Raw genomic sequence first — 21,176 nt, forward strand, 5'->3', positions numbered from 1 at the left:
TCTGTGGCCGGATGGAGGACCTTCGGGGGGTCATTCGTCCGTCACACTCCTGGTTAGACAATTTTACAATTGATCATGCTCAAGCTCTTCTGCAGGTGCAGCATTCAGAAGTAGGAGGCCTACTTGGGAGGGACCTCTCTTCCAGGGACCTCTCTGACTGTGGAGTGGCCGGCAGTCCAGCAGCAGAAAGGGGGCACAGATTGTGGGCTGTTTGCTATTGCAAACAGTCTTACTCTCTGCAGAGATGAGGAACCCTCCATGGCACGATACCATCAGAAATCCATTTCCCAGTGCCGATTCCAGTCCCCATCCTGGGTCCAGGCCTCCCAAGGTCAGTGACCACTGCTTCTGTCGGAAATACGTGAGAGAAGGTAAGGAGGTGGCCCGATGCAGGAGATGCGGAAAGCATTTATGTGTGTTGCTTGTCTCATGTCGTCAATGTGCGTGAATTTGTCTGTCCATCGTCCGGCATCTGTTTTGTCTGATGTTTTCCCCACACTTGTTTTCACTAATTGGCCGACTCCCCACCTCAAGACGATAGCTATTTTACTACATTGCATCTTGTTGTATATTGTATGTTATTGTAAATAACCTGTTGTAATATTGTTTAAAATGTGTATAAAGATGCGTTTTCTTGCAGACATTGGCTGTGAAGTTGGTAAGTTGCTTGGTAAGTATATAGCATATGTAATCTGTCTTGTATTCAAAGTAATGTTTACAAGCATGTAAATGTTTGTATATTTTTCCATTTTGCTGGTAAATATTTGAAACTTGCTCAAATTGGCTGTAAATGTATACATTTACATATTAAATGTATTCATTGCAAGTAACATTTTCAATTGACTGAAATTGACAGTTCAATTGCCCAGTTATTTACTGGTCCTTAACTCCTTCTCCCTAACCATTAATATTTTGTGTCCAATTCCAAATCAAATTTGAGGCCAGGGTTGGTATGGAATTGGACATTGGTTTCTAGTTAGTGTTTGCATATCTGGAGGTTCTAGATTTGTGTACGTAATATGGCAGAAGTCTCCCAGAGTCCATTACACAGCAGGGTTGAGTCATCACCATATTGCTACACCTATCCAAGCCCCATCAGGTCAAGCACTACAAAGATAGAGTAGGGGGTTAAAGGCCTTAATTAAAATCAAAATACTGCTCTCGGCCTTGACGTGGTGAGAGGGCTTCCAACTCAACCAGGCCCATGTTATTGAAACCATGACTGAAACTGTCTGCCTGTCGAGGACAAGTGACAGGAAGAACTAGCCGCAGCATCTCTTGATTCCGCCTCTTGCCTCTTTCCTCTCTCCTCATCCTTTAACTCTTTCTCTCCTCTCCCTCCAGACGAAGATTCTGCATCTAGTGACTTCTGATTGCCCAACAATCTACCCACTCATCCCATCCCCTCCTCCATCTCATCACATCATTTTTATTTAACCTATATTTAACGATCATCTAAAGCTACTGTTATTGTCATGTTGTCATTATTTGCGAATACATTTGGCTATGCACGCTCACAGGGACCTACAGACATACGTACACCGACACTCCAACGCATACAAACACTCACTCTATCATTTGCTCACACACACACACAGTAATATGCACATACAGTGCATTCAGAAAGTATTCAGACCCCTTTACTTTCCACAAGTTACAGCCTTATTCTAAAAAAAAAAATGTTTTTAAAAGGACTTCATTGATCTAAACACAATACTCAATAATGGCAAAGTGAAAACAGGTTTTTACTGGATAAAAAAATAAATACTGGATAATCTCTTGAAATAGTTGAACACGTTATTTGTATTAATTTTTATTTAAATTAAATAGGCAAGTCAGTTAAGAACAAATTCTTATTTACAATGACAGCCTACACTGGCCAAACCCGGACGACGCTGGGCCAATTGTGCTCCGCCCTATGGGACTCCCAATCACCACCGGTTGTGATCCAGCCTGGATACGAACCAGGGACTGTAGTGACACCTCTAGCACTAAGATGCAGTGCATTAGACCGCTGCACAACTCGGGAGCACAGCGGTTATTACTCCAACCTGGTGAAAGTGACAAGTTTTCATTTTCACCAAAAACAACCTTATATCGAAAAACAACCCTTCGATTTGAAAGGCCTGCACATGTGCAGTTCGGCGGGAAACGACCGTTAGACCCGATGATGTGTTTCTGTGCATGAGCTTAGCTAACCGACATCGCCATGACATCGCTTACAAGTGTGATCGGGGATTTCTATTGGAGAAACAGTTTCTGCATATCTTAATACTGTACTGTCTTTGATTAAACTATTATTGTTCCTGTGTTATAACACTAAGCAACATTTTATTAGCACAATGTTAAATAATAATTTGGTAATTGCATTTTAATTGCCTAACAGTGAGTTGGGTGTTTTTTAAACTACTCTACTTTATTCAACTTGTGTGATAACTCAATTATTAAGTAATTAAAAAGCCATTTCTAAAGTCCTATATAACAACAATGTTGCTATTGTAGAAATCATAAAGTTACGACATGAACTTGATGTCAGGTGTTACTGTATTAGCTTACATGTATGTCTCACTCATTAATGATATATTTCTTAGTCATTTTGAAAATGCTAAACTGTTCTACTCTAATTTTGAGATGAGTCAATGTATTGCCTAGCTCTAGCTTAATGCCAGAAAGTGTCATTTTTTAAATTTTAAATCAGGCCTAAACATGTGTCTTGTTTGCTTTACATTTGTAGCATTTCTTTCAGTTCTTTTGATTGATAAATGTTAAAGGTCGACTCAGTAATATGACGTAGATTCACTAAGTAAACAGCATAGTGTGTCAATTGCTGCAACACCTAAGAGCTTTGAAGCGCGAGGCTAAACTTCTCAGCTGTTTTGGTCCCGTGGCTCCCACACTGTAAGAGTGTGAAGCAAATCTGTGCACATGCACAGTGTGATTGTGTGAGAGTGTCTTGCATCTCACTCATCTCAATATTTGGTGCTGTTCGTAAAATGTTCTCCAATCATTAAGTATTTAATTCTAGGATACACACACACACACACACACACAAACTGAACAAAAATATAAACGCAAGATGTAAAGTGTTGGTCTCATGTTTCATGAGATTAAATCAAATATCTCTGAAACATTACATATGCACAAAAAGCATATTCAACAACAAACATCTCAGAAATGTGTTTACATACCTGTTGGTTAGGATTTATCCTTTGCCAAGATAATCCATCCAATAAGATGATTAAACAGCGTGATCATTACATAAGTGCACCTTATGCTGGAGACAATAAAAGGCCACTCTAAAATGTTCAGTTTTGTCATACAACACAATGCCACAGATGTCTCAAGTTTTGAGGGAGTGTGCAATTGGCATTCTGACTGCAGAAATGTAATGTTAATTTATCTACCATAAGCCGCCTCCAGTACGTCCAGTACGTCCAACCGGCCTCACAACCGCAGGCCACGTGTAACCACGCCAGCCCAGGACCTCCACATCTGGATTCTTCATCGTCTGAGACCAGCCACCGGGACAGCTGATGAAACTGAGGAGTATTTTTGTTTGTAATAATGCCCTTTTCTGGGGAAAAACGTATTCTGATTGGCTGGGCCTGGCTCCCAGGCCCACTGATGGCAGCGCTGCTGCCCAGTCATGTGAAATCCATAGATTAGGGCCTAATGAATTGATTTCAAATGACTGATTCCCTTATATGAACTGTAACTCTGTAAAATCGTTGAAAAATATTGCATGTTGAATTTATATTTTTGTTTAGTTTAGTATTAAGGCCAAGCACCACATCCTCATAGGGTAATTTGGCTGATATTTGCATATAGCACAAATCCCTGTTTTTTGGACACTGGATGTCAGCCTAAATATTTTGGTTTCATTTTGTTAAGACATTCCTGGACTGGACCTTCATCCTTCTACCTGTGAAATACTAAAGACATGTACGTAAAATGCATTTTTTTGGCCGTCTAGAAGCTGTCTTTTGCTGTTTTAAAGTTAATTGCCTGCAATTCTACACATTTTACTATCTCATTCATATGCAGGATGGGATAGACTGGCTAGATCTGATCTCGATACAGTAGTGCAGCCTCGTGCTACAGTGTAGCGTCTTGTCACCATGGAGACACCCCGACTCAAATGACTAGGGAACTTGACTGTGGATTTTAGCTAGCAGACTTTGGCATTTGCCAGTTAGCTAGCAAACATTGAAACTCACGGATGAAGAATTATTTCGAGAATTTGCTCTGTTTTGGAACACTCCTGTGGCCAGCGTGCCGACAATCTTTGATTGTAAAGCCAACATTGGACTGATAGCAAGACACATGCATGCCGAGGTTAAATAAAATGACGTTAGCCAGCTAACGTTACTGTAGCCAGCTATTGGAAGTGGTCACATGCCAGTCCAGAATGTTATCTAGCTAGCTAACATTAGTGGTTGACAAAGGAAAGAAGACATCCTACCTGAAACATGTTTAAGAACGAATATCAGGTAAATCTTAGTTTAACAAATCTTCAATGTACAACATAGCTTGACCGTTACCTCTCAAACACTCACTGTCTGTGTCATGAAAACGAATGGCATTTCCTTCAAAGGGTGGAGCTGCTGTAGAGATCTTCAGTGCACAAGGGAAAGATCCTGTTGCAAAATGGAAACTTTGTGGAGGAAAATCAGCTATAAATAAAGTGAGTTGCATATTGAGCCAGACATATTGCATGATTTTTCCCATTCAATTGTAGATCGGAAAAATAGCACCCCCCCCCCCCCCCCTTCTTCCGGGTCTCTGTCTGTCTCCCTGCCTGTCTACGCCTTAGGTTATACGTTATAAAAGCCAATCCGATTTAGGCTGTATTGCGAATTAGTGCCTGTCAAATGTGTTCCCCTGAATCAACACTAAGTGTTAATTACTATTACAGGGCACCAGACTAACATTTTACACTTTTAAGGTTGGTGGCACCAGCCCATGATTTGGTCAGACCCAAATCATGAGAAATCATCTTATGAAATCATTCATAGTGTTTTACTAATATTAAGAAGTATAATAAATAGACTACTGAGGTAGGCCTATTCATGAAATAAGTTGTTTCACCTAACACTCCAAGCAGGAATGCATCATTCAAGATGTTTTTATGTGCTAACTAATTCCAATCATTGTCATGAATTTTGGGTTGACAATGAAACTATAGTTGTTATTCTACTGTCAAAAAAGGACTCCAGAATTATTATTTTTTGTTCGTTATAGATTAATTACATACATCTTTATGTGCCCTAACTAATATCATAGGCGTATTAATTTGCAATTACCCATGGGACATACAGTGCATTCGGAAAGTATTCAGACCCCTTTACTTTTTCCACATTTTGTTACATTACAACCTTATTCTAAAAAGGATTAAATACACACAATAGCCCATAATGACAAAGCGAAAACATAAAAAACAGATACCTTATTAAGAATTCAGACCCTTTGCTATGGGCCTCGAAAATTGAGCTCAGGTACATCCTGTTTCCATTGATCATCCTTGAGATGTTTCTAAACTTGATTGGAGTCCACCTATGGTAAATTCCATTGATTGGACATGATTTGGAAAGGCACACACCTTCCTATAGTTGACAGTGCATGTCAGAGCAAAAACCAAGGCATGAGGTCGAAGGAATTGTCCCTAGAGCTCCGATACAGGATTGTGTCGAGGCACAGATCTGGAGAAGGGTAAAAAAAATAGTCTGCAGCATTGAAGGTCCCCAAGAACACAGTGGCCTCCATCATTCTTAAATGAGTCCACCAAGAGTCTTTCTAGAGCTCGCCACCTGGCCAATCGGGGGAGATCGTCCTTGGTCAGGGAGGTGACAAAAAACCCAATGGTCACTCTGACAGAGCTCCAGAGTTCCTCTGTGGAGATGGGACAACCTTCCAGAATGATTACCAAATGTAACCAGATGGAAGCCACTCCTCAGTAAAAGGCACATGACAGCCAGCTTGGAAATTGCCAAAAGGCACCTAAAGACTCTCAGACCATGAGAAACAAGATTCTCTGGGTTGATGAAACCAAGATTGAACTCTTTGGCCTGATTGCCAAGCGTCACGTCTGGAGGGAACCTGGCACCATCCCTACTGTGAAGCATGGTGGAGGCAGCATCATGCTGTGGGGATGTTTTTCAGTGGCAGGGACTGGGAGACTAGTCAGGATTGAGGGAAAGATGAACAGAGCAAAGTACAGAGAGATACTTGATGAAAACCTGCTCCAGAGCGCTCAGGACCACAGACTGGGGAAAAGATTCACCTTCCAACAGGAGAACGACACTAAACACACAGCCAAGACATTGCAGGAGTGTCTTCGGGACAAGTCTCTGAATGTCCTTGTGTGGCCCAGCCATAGCCCGGACTTGATCCCGATCTAACCTCTCTGGAGAGACCTGAAAATATATGTGCAGCGATGCTCCCCATCCAACCTGACAAAGCTTGAGAGGATCTGCAGAGAAGAATGTGAGAAACTCCCCAAATACAGGTGTGCCAAGCGTGTAGCGTCATACCCAAGAAGACTCGAGGCTGTAATCACTGCCAAAGGTGCTTCAACAAAGTACTGAGTAAAGTGTCTGAATTCTTATGTAAATGTGCTAAAATATATAAAAACCTATTTTTGCTTTATCATTATGGGGTATTGTGTGTAGATTGATGAGGGAAAAAAACAATTTCATCCATTTTAGAATAAGGCTGTAACGTAACAAATTGTGGAAAACATCAAGGGGTCTGAATACTTTCCGGATGCACAATATAGGCCTATGCCTGCGCAATGGCATGTGCAAAAATTGGTCCAGCCCATCTGGCATTTGCCAGAATTGCCAGATGGCCAATCTGCCGCTGCTGATATGAATAACCTGATCATCATAATCTAGCATTTTTGCATTGCTCTGCTCTAGGAGTTTGACAAAGAGGTCAAGAGCTTTGTGTACCGTCTGGAGGGGAGCAGCCAAGCTATTAAAATGCAGATGCCAAAGGATGGAAAAATGTCTCGTAAGTCTCAACCATATACTGTTTGAATGAGACCTAAGAATATTGTACCCAACTTGTCCTATTGAAAAAACAGGGCACGGAGTCTATTACTAATTTACTGTAGGTTGAATAATGTATGTTTGTTTGATTGTCATTCCAGTTGGACTGGTACAGAGATTCTTGGTCCTCCAGGTGAATGTTTCCCAATGTAAAGACTTCTCTACAGAGCTTGTGTAAGTAGCCTACCAGACCAGTATCCTCTTATTTTCACTTACTTCATGGGCTTTCTTCATACCAGAAAAAACACTGTAATCACACATCTTTAACACGGAAGCTGTCTGTCAACCATAATCTAACTGCCCCTGGTCACATTTATTCTCCCTCCTCCCAACATGAGTTGATCATCTATATCCAGCCACTAATTCCTCAGGAAAACAGAGTGACAGTTTTATTGGTTCCAAAAGACATCCATTACCTTTTAATGTAGACATACGCATGCATGCACACAGACTCTCGCTCTCTGTCTCTCTGTCTCTCTGTCTCTCTGTCTCTCTCTGTCTGTCTGTCTGTCTGTCTGTCTGTCTGTCTGTCTGTCTGTCTGTCTGTCTGTCTGTCTGTCTGTCTCTCTCTCTCTCTCTCTCTCTCTCTCTCTCTCTCTCATTATAATGACAGTGAGTTAGTATTGGATAATTCTGTAATCTTTTGTCTACTGAAACTTCATTAAGTTAAGAATAAAAGCCCACCGTGGTGGTGTGTCTGAACTGAAGCAATGTGTTTGATAGGACCTGACCATTTTAATGAAGGAACTGACACATTATACTGTGTCACGCTGGGCAGGCACAGGACCTTTATAGTTTGACCCATTAGGAAACTCTGTTCTGCAGGCAGTAGTATATGTAATTATAGTAGCAGATCATCATGTTGAAGGTCGGGTTAGCTTTACACAAAAGGATTACACATTGTTCACAGAGCAGCAACCATATGCACACACATATAAATGCACGCACATGCACACACACTTTAATTAATTCATTCACACATTCTCACACACACACAAACTTAAATCAGTGGGCTTAGTACACAGTAAAGGAGAGATGGCATACACTCTAAACTCTATGTGTAAGCCTGTCATCCTCAGAAGAATTTCCATAATCAGAATTGCTAAAATCAACACTTCCGATGAGGTGGATATTAAAAAGTTATTATAAACAAAGGTAATCAGGTGTTACATTATCTAGAGTGAGTTCAATTCAAATGTTCTTTTAAATTCAGCAACCTTTTTCTATTTGAGAGAGACAATAACACATTTGTAAAATTGGCTTTTTAGCAAGAAGATAATCCATTGTGCTGCAAAACTAATTTCCAGATTAGAAAACAGGCGCTAGCAGTTGATCATATTCAAAGCCCTGGCTTGATTTGTAGTCACAATAATGAAGAGGGTGAAGTAAGTGAAGCAACAGTCTTGGCTGCACACTTTCTTTGCTGGTAACATGTAGTTCATTTGGTTGAAATGGAAACCTAATCAGTTTGGGACTTTCGGTCTGCCAAATGTGTTCTTCAAACACTTTTGTGAATTGTTCTAAATTGAGTAAATATAGGCCTTATTCATGTATTACCGGTATATATAGGCCCTATTATGGGTCGATAATAGGCCCTATATCATTGGACAGAGCAGACTTGTTGGTCCCGCTGCAGTGAAAACATTGATGTGTTGTCGATTAATTTCATGCATCATCTTTCTGTGTAGTGTTTGTTATTCTGAAGCACTAATTAATAAAGATGCAATAATGGAAAAACGCAGCGTTTCGATTGTGTCCTGGTCACCGGTACCGTGTAATTATGTAAAACTCCAGGCTGGAGAAAATGCAATCCATTAGAGACATTGGTCATGGTTACTCGCTAGTGTTAATGAAGCTATCGTTCAGATGGAGGAGGGGGCTGTGTGGAAAATGGGCCAGAAGAACTACTTTAGGCTTTCAGTTTGCTTCTTTCCCTCTATTTCATAAATTCCTCCTCTCCTACTTTCTCTCTCTCAAACTCCCTCCCTCCCTCCCCGTCCCCCCTCCCTCCCTGCAGATGATGAAGATACACTACATGACCAAATATATGTGAATGTCTCATTCCAAAATCATGGGCATTAATATGGAGTTGGTCACCGCTTTGCTACTATAACAGCCTCCATTCTTCTGGGAAGGCTTTCCACCAGATGTTAGAACATTGCTGTGGGGACTTGCTTCCATTCAGCCACGAGCATTAGTGAGGTCGGGCACTGATGTTGGGCGATTAGGCCTAGCTTGGGGTCGACGTTTCAATTCATCCCAAAGGTGTTCGATGGGGTTGAGGTCAGGACTCTGTGCAGGCCAGTCAAGTTCTTCCACACCAATTTCGACAAACCATTTATGTATGGACCTCGCTTTGTTCATGGGGCATTGTCCACCAAAAGTACAGTTGGCACTATGCATTGGGGCAGGTAGCGTTCTCCTGGCATCCGCTAAACCGAGATTCATCCGTCGGGACTGTCAGATGGTGAAGTGTGATTCATCATTCCAGAGAAGACGTTTCCACTGCTCCAGAGTCCAATGGCAACGAGCTTTACACCACTCCAGCTGACGCTTAGCATTGCACATGGTGATCTTAGGCTTGTGTGCGGGTGCTTGGCCATGGAAACCCATGAAGCTCCCGACGAACAGTTATTGTGCTGACGTTGCTTCCAGAGGCAGTTTGGAACTTGGTAGTGAGTGTTGCAACCGAGGTCAGACGATTGTTACGCTCTTCAGCACTTAACGGGCCCATTCTGTGAGTTTGTGTGGCCTATCACTTTGCGGCTGAGCCGTTGTTGCTTCTAGGCATTTCCACTTCACAATAACAGCACTTACAGTTGACCGGGGTAGCTCTAGTAGGGCAGAAATTGAACAAACTGACTTGTTGGCATCCTATGATGGTGCCACGTTGAAAGTCACCGAGCTCTTCAGTAAGGCCATTCTACTGCCAATGTTTGTCCATGGAGATTGCATGGCTGTGTGGTCAAATTTATACACCTGTCAGCAATGGGTGTGGCTGAAATAGCCAACTCCGCTAATTTGAAGGGTTGTCCACATACTTTTGTATATATAGTGCAGATGAATAATAGCATAGTACGTTATGATTGCATTCAGAACTGATCACAGTAATAGTAATTGGTGCTCACCAGTGTAGTACCCTGACATTGGGTGAGGTAAGGAGATGAGATGTTTAATCATATCTGCTAGGCGGAGTAGAGGTAACAGGTGAACACTGTTCCAAAGTCCATTACAGAGGAAAGACATGCTGGGAGACAGTGGATGTCCCAAATGGCACCCTGTTCCCTATATAAGTTCACTACTTTTGACCAGAGTCCTATGGGCCCTAGTGAAAAGTAGTGCACTATGAAGGGAATAGGGTGCAATTTGGGACTCTGAGAGAGGCTGTTTAGCATCAGGACAGCCATGTTGATAGGCCTTGTCTTAATTTGTGCCTGTGTGAATAGAGGTTAAACACACCATCTTAGCTGTAAGTAGAATAAGGTCTTAATGCTGTAATGCTTTCGTAGGCCAGATAGCTTGATCAGTTGTTAACATTGTGTGTGTGTGTGTGTGTGTGTGTGTGTGTGTGTGTGTGTGTGTGTGTGTGTGTGTGTGTGTGTGTGTGTGTGTGTGTGTGTATTGAGGACGGAGGAGAACCCAAGCCATGTGCCATATTCTTACGTGTTGTTGCTTAGAATCATTTCACGAGTAGGGTTGCAAAACTACCAGTAATTTACCAAAGTTACCGCAATCTTCAGTAATTTCTTCGGTATTTTCGGCAATTCTATGTTTAAATTTCAATATTTTTGTCCATATTGTCCATGATTTTTGGGTGGATAGACCATATAGTTCAACAGAAAATAGCCTTATTAATAAGGTTGATGTTCGTGCCCCCTTCGTAAATCTAATTAGCATAATACAAAAATCCCCATTAAAATATGTCAGTTTAAGCTAGAGATATCAGTTGGATGCGTCTCAATCCACCGCATCCGCCTATGTAACACTTCCGAAAATCGGTCTTCTCACAAAATCGTCTGAACGGTTTGGCCTAGAAAAACTTTTATTGTGACCCCTCCATGGAGAGATGAGAGTCTCAAGAACACGATGGTGTTCTCCGTGTTGCTCTACGACCCCCGCACGTGTCTTGTCTTGTCAGTCTGAAGTTGGTACAGCCGATCTGCCAACTTCTGTCTGTCAGTTTGAACTACAACCTAATGTGACCCCTCTGTGTTAAGGTGAAACTCACGAACACGTACATGCCGGTTGTTTTGCTCTAGGACGTCCACAGGCCTCACAAGTCTCGTTTGAATATCCCCAATGTACCAGTTGTCAATGTACCAGTTGTGGTTAGACAGTATATATGGAGACTGTTTAGTGACAAAATAAATTAACAAATGTTTCCTGATCGAAAAAAATGTTTGACTCATTTTTGATACTTCAAGGGTCTTAAAATTCTAAATCAAATAGAAAAATTATCCTAGGTATGACCGTCTTTAAAAAAAAAATGCATATAGCATATGTCACGCCCTGATCTGTTTCACCTGTCATTGTGCTTGTCTCCACCCCCTCCAGGTGTTGCTTATTATCCCCGTTGTATTTATCCCTGTGTTTCCTGTCTCTCTGTGCCAGTTCGTCTTGTTTGTCAAGTCAACCACCGGTTTTGTGTCTCAGCTCCTGCTTTTCCCAGTCTCTCTTTTCTCGCCCTCCTGGTCTTGACTCTTGACTGTCCTGACTCTGAGCCCACCTGCCTGACCACCCTGACCTCGAGCCTGCCTGTCATCTTGTACCGTTTGGACTCTGACCTGGTTTATGAACTCTCGCCTGTACCTGACCTGCCTTTTGCCTACCCCTTTTGCTATAATATATATCGGAGCTCAACCATCTTCCTTTTGTGTCTGCATTTGGGTCTCGCCTTGTGCCCTTATAGCTTAGTAGTACCTCCCCAGCTTTGTCATTAAATGTTTTATTTTAAAATCATATTATTTAATTATTTTATATATTTTACATGTGATAAGGCCACACAGAGGGACAGAAATAAGCACAGATACCTGTGATAATCTGAAGTACCAAAAAAAATGCCATTAGATATCATCTTGTAAAATTCCCCCAAAAACTTGAAAGCTACAAAAATTCTAGTAGTTTACTGGTAACATCTGCAACCCTAATCATGAGTAACATGCTTACTTGCACACACATAACTTAAAATTGTTTAAGTATACAACAGTTTTTCATCAATCTCTATGCCTCAGGTCACACAGTCCTCAATTTATGACAAATCCGAACTTGAGTTGGCTCAAGTTGCCGAAAGCTCTCTGTACCCAAAGTAGCAAATGTTTCATTGTTCACATTGTTCAACTGAAGGTTGTGTCAGTTTCGTATCAATGATGCATGTATACTTAATTCAGAAGAACCATATAACCTTGAGACTGAGAGAAATGATTTGTGCTCTGCCTTTGAGCCATTTGGCTTTTAGCCACCAGTGCTATTATGCTACTAAACTGTAGACAGAATTGCCATGCTATTTATTTTGTACTATCCCTTTCATCTAAGATGTAACTTACTCTTGCATGTATCCAGAAGGATTTGGTATCAAATTTGTTACTTTGACCACCACCAGCCAAGTCAATTTACCAGAAATGGTGGGTCAACAGTGTGTTTGTGTGTGTGATCTCCCCTTGGCTATTAAATTAAAAAAAATATATATTTTTTTTTACACCTATATGATTTTTTAATGAAATCCTATGTATATGTGTGTGTCTTTGCAGAGAATTCATGCAACGTACAAACGAATGCTGTAAAAGATAGGCCAATATACAAAATGTTATTATAATGACACTTTGTTTGATGTCTTAATAACACACTCTCAGGGGCTTTAAGCTAGCTGTAACATTACATTTTCACCCCTCAACACATCTTCATTCCTCACACAAATTGAATTCTGTTTTAGGGGTGGGGATCGGTAGATAGGTGCTATAATTCAGTGGAGGTGGTGAAAGTGAATTAGCATGTAAATTGATTAATTCCCTCTTCTCTTCTACCCTCCACCTCTAACAATGGAGGGGATGCATCTTATCACGCTGACACAAGGCAATAGATTATCCTCCTGAAAGCTGTGTTAGTGGAAAAATAGGCCAGCTCTCCCTCACTGTTAAAGAGGGAATCCGCATTTGAAACAACAATGGCTTTGGTTAACAGCTGAGGGACGGGCCTGGAGAAATGTTATTTGTTAAAGAGCTTTTGATGCAAGGACCATCCGATTTCAAAAAATGTATAGCTGTAAGCATATATTGAGACTACAGTTTTGTGTACATTTACAATGTTTACAAATATAGGAGAAAAACAAGCTTATATTTTAGGTTTTGATGGGTTACGACAGTTGAACTAAGCTCATGAGGCATTTACTAATTCTATTCTTCAAGAATCAATGAGTATATATCATCAATTTATATGTCCAAAAATGGATGTAGCAACTGCAGGTTTGTTCCTTGAAAATATCAATCATATTTTTCTTATTAAAACCATAACGTTTCATTTCACATTTTAGTCATATAGCAGATGCTCTTTATCCAGAGCGACTTACAGGAGCAATTAGGGTTACAGTGCATTCAGAAAGTACTCAGCCCCGTTGACATTTTCCACATTTTGTTACGTTACAGCCTTATTCTAAAATCAATTAAATTAGTTTTTTACCTCAATAATCTACACACAATAATAACAACCCTATAATGACACAGTGAAAATGGGTTGAATTCTTTTTTTTGTGCAAATGTATTAGAAATAAAAACAGATACCTTATTTACATAAGTATTCAGACCCTTTGCTATGAGACTTGAAATTGAGCTCAGGTGCATCCTGTTTCCATTGATCATCCTTGAGATGTTTAGATTGGAGTACACTTGTGGTAAAATTAATTGATTGGACATGATTTGGAAAGGCACACACCTGTGTACTGTATAAGGTCCCACAGTTGACAGTGCATATCAGAACAAAAACCAAGCCATTCAGGTTGAAGGAATTGTCCTATAGAACTCCGATATAGGATTGTGTCGAGGGTACCAAAAAAGGATACCAATTTTTTTTTTTGCAGCATTGAAGGTCCCCAAGAACACAGTGACCTCCATCATTCTTAAATGGGAGAAGTTAGGAACCACCAAGATTGTTCCTAGAGCTGGCTGCCCGGCCAAACTGAGCAATCGGGGGAGAAAGGCCTTGGTCAGGGAAGTGACCAAGAACCTGATGGTCACTCTGACAGAGCTCCAGAGGTCTTCTGTGGAGATGGGAGAAGCTTCCAGAAGGACACACCTCTCTGCAGCACTCCACCAATCAGGCCTTTATGGTAGAGTGGCCAGACTGAAGCCTGAAGTAAAAGGCACATGACAGCCCGCTTGGAGATTGCCAAAAGGCACCCAAAGAAACAAGATTCTCTGGTCTGATGAAACCAAGATTGAACTCTTTGGCCTGAATGCCAAGCGTCACATCTGGAGGAAACCTGCCACCTTCCCTACGGTGAAGCATGGTGGTGGCTGCATCATGCTGTGGGGATATTTTTCAGTGGCTCTTAGCAGAGGGTTCTACCTGGACAAAGGGTTCTCCTATGGGGATAGCCCAAAGAACCCTTTTAGATTCTAGATTTTTTTCTAAGACTTGAAAGTTTATTGTAATATATAATTGCTGTTCACTATTAACTCATGAATTCCTTCACTTGTTTTTCAGGATAACTGATTTAGGTCATCTGAAAAGGAGGCTGTACCTATCCACAGTTCATAAAGAGTTCTCTGCTACACCCTTGCATGCAAGGATACCTTTCGGTCTGAAACGCAACGTTGTGAGTATTGACCTTGCCTCCACCACTAACATAAGTACAATATATCGAGGTTGCTTGAGGGTTTTCTGAGGGTTCTGAGAATATTCTATCAACGTCACACCAAACATACACAGAACATGGTTGCCATGTTCTTAGAATATAAGATATTTATGTTTTAGACACATTTCATGGGAGGTTGCAAGAACATTTGTGTTTTCAGTTTTCTGAGGGTTAGGAGAATCATCAACATCACACCAAACATACACAGAACATGGTGCCATGTTCTCCAAATATAAGATAACATTGCAAGAGCATTCCTGTGTTCAAAGACATTTAAAACATAGGACATTCTGTTATGGTCCCCTGGAGGTTTTTGTTTAGTTCCCGGGTTGTTCCGGGTGACTTCCCAAATACGTTTTTCAGGATGTCGCCTGATGGTCCCAAAGAAACGCCCCCCCCCCCCCCCAAAAAAAAATTCTGAAGGTCCCCCAGTTGAAAAAATTTATGGGAGTATATATTTTACTAGGTATATATTGTACCAGTCAAAGGTTTGGACACATTCAAGGGTTTTTCTTTATTTTTACTATTTTCTACATTCTAGAACAATAGTGAAGACATCAAAACTATGAAATAACACATATGGAATCACGTAGTAACCAAAAAAGTGTTAAACAATCTAAATATATTTTATATTCTTCAAAGTAGCCACCCTTTGCCTCCATGACACTCTTGGCATTCTCTCAACCAGCTTCACCTTGAATGCTTTTTCAACAGTCTTGAAGGAGTTCCCACATACTGTAAGCTGACCACTTCATATGCTGAGCACTTGTTGGCTGCTTTTCATTCACTCTGCAGTCCAACTCATCCTAAACCATTTCAATTGGGTTTAGTGATTGTGGAGGCCAGGTCATCTGATGCAGCACTCCATCACTTTCCTTCTTGGTCAAATAGCCCTTACACAGCCTGGAGGTGTGTTGGGTCATTGTCCTGTTGTAAAACAAATGATAGTCCCACTAAGTGCAGACCAGATGTAATGGCAGAATGCTGTGGTAGCCATGATGGTTAAGTGTGCTTTGAATTCTAAATAAATCACTGACAGTGTCACCAGCAAAGCACCCCACACCATCACACCTCCTCCTCCATGCTTCACGGTGGGAACCACACATGCAGAAATCATCCGTTCACCTACTCTGCGTCTCACAAAGATACAGCAGTTGGAACCAAAAATCTCAAATTTTGACTCATCAGACCAAAGGATAGATTTGGTGTCCTTTAGTAGTGGTTTCTTTGCAGCAATTCAACCACGAAGGACTGATTCACACAGTCTCCTCTTGATGTTGAGATGTGTCTGTTACTTGAACTCTGTGAAGCATTTATTTGGGCTACAATTTCTGAGGCTGGAAACTCTAATGAACGTATCCTCTGCAGCAGAGGTAACATCATAGCGCTTGGTTTTTGCAACTGCACTTGAAGAAACATTCAAAGTTCTTGAATATTTCTGGATTGAATGACCTTCATGTCTTAAAGTAATGTCGTTTCTCAGAATCTTTCCTATATCTATAAGGATAGACACTTCAGAACAAACTTCCTTTCGATTTTTAGGGGGGGACTATCTGTTGTTTCTTATTGTATCTGTCTCTTTCTTATTCAATGTGTTTGTATGGGTTAATAGCAGTAAGGCCAAATAAATGTTTTTTTCAAATTAATTTTTGATACTTCAAGGGGTCTTAAAAATTCCAAATCAAATGTAATAATAATCTTTGGTATGACCTTTTTATTGCATATAGTTTAGTAGAACAATCACATTAAGGTACTTAATTGTTACCCACAAATGATTTGATATTGAGATGAAAACATCTGCATTGGATCTGTAAAGAAATGTTCTCTAAAGTTATGGGAGCATTTGATGTTAGCTGGGATATTGCTGAAACAAACTTAAAAAAAAAAAAAAACAGGGACAAGGAGGAGAGCTGTCAACTGTTTAAATTGCTTTAGATAGTCTGAACAAAACCATTTCCTTCTCTTCCCTCTTTTCTCATCTCTAGTGGTGCAACATGTGCATCGACCTTGTGTCATTCACCAGTGAGCTGTTTAAAGGTGCAGGGTTCTTATCCCTGGATGGAATCACTGTCTCTGCCAGCTGTAAGTTACGGAGAATCTTCACCATGAAGACTGAGCCTGCAGGGGCTTCTGATGGAGGTAAGACATTCAGTCAGTCATTCAGTCACACCAAAACACTCTAAACGCTCCATCATGGCAAGACATGCCTTCTTCATTTTTGTCCATTCCATGGATATTAAACTGTACATTTTTATTCTCATGAACATTAGGCCTTTTTGAAAATTGATGCTTGGCCTACCATGGTAGGTTGCTTAAACAGTCATGGTAAGCCAATGTGTATCATGTGAATAGCCTCTTCCTACATGATGAATCAATGATACACCCCAGGGTGAGTCCAACCTCACACCTCCATCCCTCACAGAGCATCATGACAGTGATGTTTGATATGGCACAGCAACACCTTGAGCTGCAGATTACTGTGTGTGTGTGTGTGTGTGTGTGTGTGTGTGTGTGTGTGTGTGTGTGTGTGTGTGTGTGTGTGTGTGTGTGTGTGTGTACACCCACTACACCGCCTGCCAGTTCATCTGGAAAATGGATAGGCCTGGATTTTTTAAATGTTTTAATGAATTATAATGCAAAACGCTTATTTTCTCTTCCTTGAGAAAGCCAATACCTCCATGATTATGTTTTCAGCTAGATCACTTTTGGTTTATTCATTCTCTTGTTTCATGCGTAGTTTTTTGTTATTGTGTTCCCTCTGTAGACCTATATATTGGTGTAAATGGTCCCATGGACTCGATCCCTCGGAGCTGCCAGTTTCCCCCTGATGTCCACCAGGTGATCCAGGTAAAGAACATGGAGAGGCTGAGACTGGCAGACCTGAAGACTTGCCCTCACAACTCTGAGTCTGGTGGGTGAGACAACACATCTATGAAGTAAATAGATAAAGAACCTACATTCCTTCTGTGAGGTGTTGGATACAAGTAAAAAAAGAAAGTTGCACACTCAAAATCATGTGTGGGTGTGACTTTCTTCATTTGAGAGAACAAATGCTGCGCTCTGTGTTTATTTCTAATCCCCCTCTTTGGTTGGAACAAGCACGTTATGGTTGGGACAGAGCTTGAGATCTTGTTCATCTGAGTTCTTGAGTGTCAATAGCTAACCAAGTGATTGTCCAATAATAGTAACAATAACCTAGTAATACAAAACAATCAAATCAAGTCCAGTATTTATTTTCATCAAACAGTTCAAGGCTATGTCCATTTTGTTCCGTCTTTGACCAAGAAACAAATAATAATTCAGTTCAATTAATTTCCATATAAGCCAGACTTTTCCATTTGTTTCAAACAGACACCAGTAATTCTCTGAAATTGGTTTGCCCTTTCTGGCTCCTTCTGTTTTTGTTTCCCTGATTGGATATGCTTCATGACTGGCTAAACTCAGCCTCAGACCCCCACATCTAACCAAAGTAAACATAGTCCCATAGTTGCAAACAGTTTTCCATTTATTGAAAGCAGCATATTGCAAATCTTTATCTTTGAAATGTAAAATGTGTTTTGTTTTTCAATATGTCCATAACATGTTTAAACACAAATAAGCAGTCGAATAAAGATTGTGCTTTTCCAGACACTTTTGTTGCATGTAATCAGATAGTTTGCTTGTCTCTCATGGTTTACATAATTATCTGTCAGTTCTGTAATCTCCTGTTGATTCCTGAGCTGCTATCACAGATGGTATGTAAAGTCTAATAGAGTTTCTGAGGGATTAAATACATAAAGACAGGGCCTTAAAGGCATACCCAGGAAGACAGCATCATCAGAGTACAGCAATGCCCAATGGGATTTTGTGGCTTTACATAACCATCCCTATAAATTTGAAAGGCGGTCAAAGTTCCATTGTTGTTGTTTTGTGTACATTTTTGTTGTTGTTTTATGGTTGAAAGCAATGAAAATACAGAACAGGCAGTAAGTAGTACTTTAAAGGACTTGCATTTATTCTCACCTAAAAGCTTCCACTTTGCTGCAGGCGGCACAGTGTGATTGTTGCACTCTAAAACCCAGGTGGCCTTTGGAATTTGGCTCGCACATCACCCCGCACCTGTACACCCAGAGAGAGAGAGAACAGCAATTATATGTGTTTATGAGGGAGAAAGACATGCGCCAGTGATTCAGGAGCCCCACTCTGCTCCCCTACAGACAGACAGTACCTCTGTGGCCTTTTTATCAGCACATATTTATTTGTTCTGACAGCTGTCTCCAGCATGTTGAGTCACTTGGCCGTGCCATTAGAAATGAACAGTAATCACATGCACACACACACTTGGACGCATGCATAAATCACATGCACACACACACTAGGACGCATGCACACACACACACCACACACACACACACACACACACACACACACACCAAGAGAGAGAGACACACATACAATGCACTCACTCGTGCACGCACACACCGTTCGTTTTCTTGTAAATTAGTTCTCATAATTGGTTGGTCTAGTTATTAGCATAACATGCCTAATAATGATTAAAAGGGATTGCTATTAAAGTAGACATGCAATCTAATTGTGTAAAAAATACCGTTGATAATTACTGTTTCTTGAGTTTAGTACATTCGTCAGCCAAACAGCAAATTAAAAGATGAAACATTTATAGAGATTTTTGGTTATTGTTGAGAGAGAACAGTTGAACCAATTGCATGCTTGGTTTTGTCTTTTCAACAATGGTGTGACCTTGTCCTTAGGTTCATCCAATTATCACTAGGTACTTTGCTATGGAAAAGTGTAGGCGGGTTGTTCCCTTTTGGGCAGTGTGGTGAAGAAAACCTTTATTTCCCCTAATTTTAACATTCTGTCATGATGAGCTTTTATGTTCAACTTTTACACAAAAAAAAAACAATCTCAAGAGGTTATTATTATTATTATTTATTTGTTATATGGTAAGTGCCTATTAAGTGCCAAAGAAAGTAACGGTGTTGAACGTAACAGAGTTGACGATTTCATCTTAAATCAGCCATAAATCCCCATGTGACAGGGGGAATGGAAGTTTGTTGTATGCAGCAATTAGGGGCAATTGAATGCAAGAATATTGAATATAAAAATATTGTGAAAAAATGATTGCCTGTCTATTTATGGGAAACGGGGTTGGCGTGTAATGCTCGACCCACTCAGTTTTCCACCACAAAACCAGAAAATTGCACAAAAAAAAAGTAGAACCAGCTCACTCTCTTTCACTATTAGATTTGACATTTTTTGACATTCCAGTCATTTAGCAGACCCTTTTATCCAGATCGACCTACAGTTAGTGAGTGCATACATTTTCATACTGGTTCCCTGTGAGAATCTAACCCTCAATGCTGGTGTTGCAAGTGCCATGCTCTACCAAGTGAGTGAGGACTGATGTTTAATGTTTCTTTTGGAAAATCATTTTTAAATAGGAATAGTTTCACCATTATTAAAATGAGTTGTTTTTTTAACCTTAAAATAAATCAATAATCACCTTAAATAAATAATCATCTTCAGAAACTACTGTATCAAAGCAACAAAATAACAAGGGGTATGACAAAAATCTGATTTATTGAATTTTCCATATGGTCTATATTAAAGAGCACTTCATTTAATATAACAGGCTATTACAATCCAATATTGGTGCATCATTTCTACTTAAAATATCAAAAGGACGCAAAAGGGACTCATGTTGGGGAACGACCCAGGCCTGTAAGTTGTGGTGTTTCAAACCAATCAGACTCAAGCTTCTGCATTTATATAAAGGAAGCTATGGTGCTTATTTCCCACTCCCAATATTTCTCTGATTAGTTATACCACAGTTTATATAACATAGCTACAGTTGAAGTCAGAAGTTTACATGCACCTTAGCCAAATACATTTAAACTCACAATTCCTAGTAATAATTCCCTGTCTTAGGCCTGTTAGGATCACCACTTTATTTTAAGAATGTGAGATGTCAGAATAATAGTAGAGAGAATGATTTATTTCAGCTTTTATTTCTTTCATCACATTCCCAGTGAGTCAGAAGTTTACATACACTCAATTAGTATTTAGTAGCTTTGACTTTAACTGGTTTAACTTGGGTCAAACGTTTCGGGTAGCCTTCCCAAAGCTTCCAACAATGAGTTGAGTGAATTTTGGCCCATTCCTCCTGACAGAGCTGGTGTAACTGAGTCAGGTTTGTAGGCCTCCTTGCTCGCACACGCTTTTTCAGTTCTGCCCACAAATTTTCCATAGGGTTGAGGTCAGGGCTTTGTGATGGCCACTCC

The 21,176-nt window shown here is 40.4% G+C and overlaps 1 protein-coding gene across 2 annotated transcripts in view; it reads left to right on the plus strand.

The window, feature by feature from the left end:
* The first annotated feature begins 4,156 nt into the window (after positions 1-4,156).
* Positions 4,157-21,176, plus strand: part of cfap20dc (CFAP20 domain containing) — an 84,248-nt gene continuing 67,228 nt past the window's right edge. For both annotated transcript variants that reach the window (XM_029682862.2, XM_029682863.2), the window contains exons 1-7: positions 4,157-4,490; positions 4,595-4,684; positions 6,918-7,011; positions 7,151-7,223; positions 14,745-14,856; positions 16,881-17,034; positions 17,660-17,806. In XM_029682862.2, the coding sequence (XP_029538722.1) occupies positions 4,470-4,490; positions 4,595-4,684; positions 6,918-7,011; positions 7,151-7,223; positions 14,745-14,856; positions 16,881-17,034; positions 17,660-17,806 (691 nt within the window). In that variant the 5' untranslated portion in view covers positions 4,157-4,469. The remainder of the gene's footprint in view (positions 4,491-4,594; positions 4,685-6,917; positions 7,012-7,150; positions 7,224-14,744; positions 14,857-16,880; positions 17,035-17,659; positions 17,807-21,176) is intronic.

The sequence above is a fragment of the Oncorhynchus nerka genome, linkage group LG15 (genome assembly GCF_034236695.1).
Source record: "Oncorhynchus nerka isolate Pitt River linkage group LG15, Oner_Uvic_2.0, whole genome shotgun sequence".
Lineage (NCBI taxonomy): Eukaryota > Metazoa > Chordata > Actinopteri > Salmoniformes > Salmonidae > Oncorhynchus > Oncorhynchus nerka.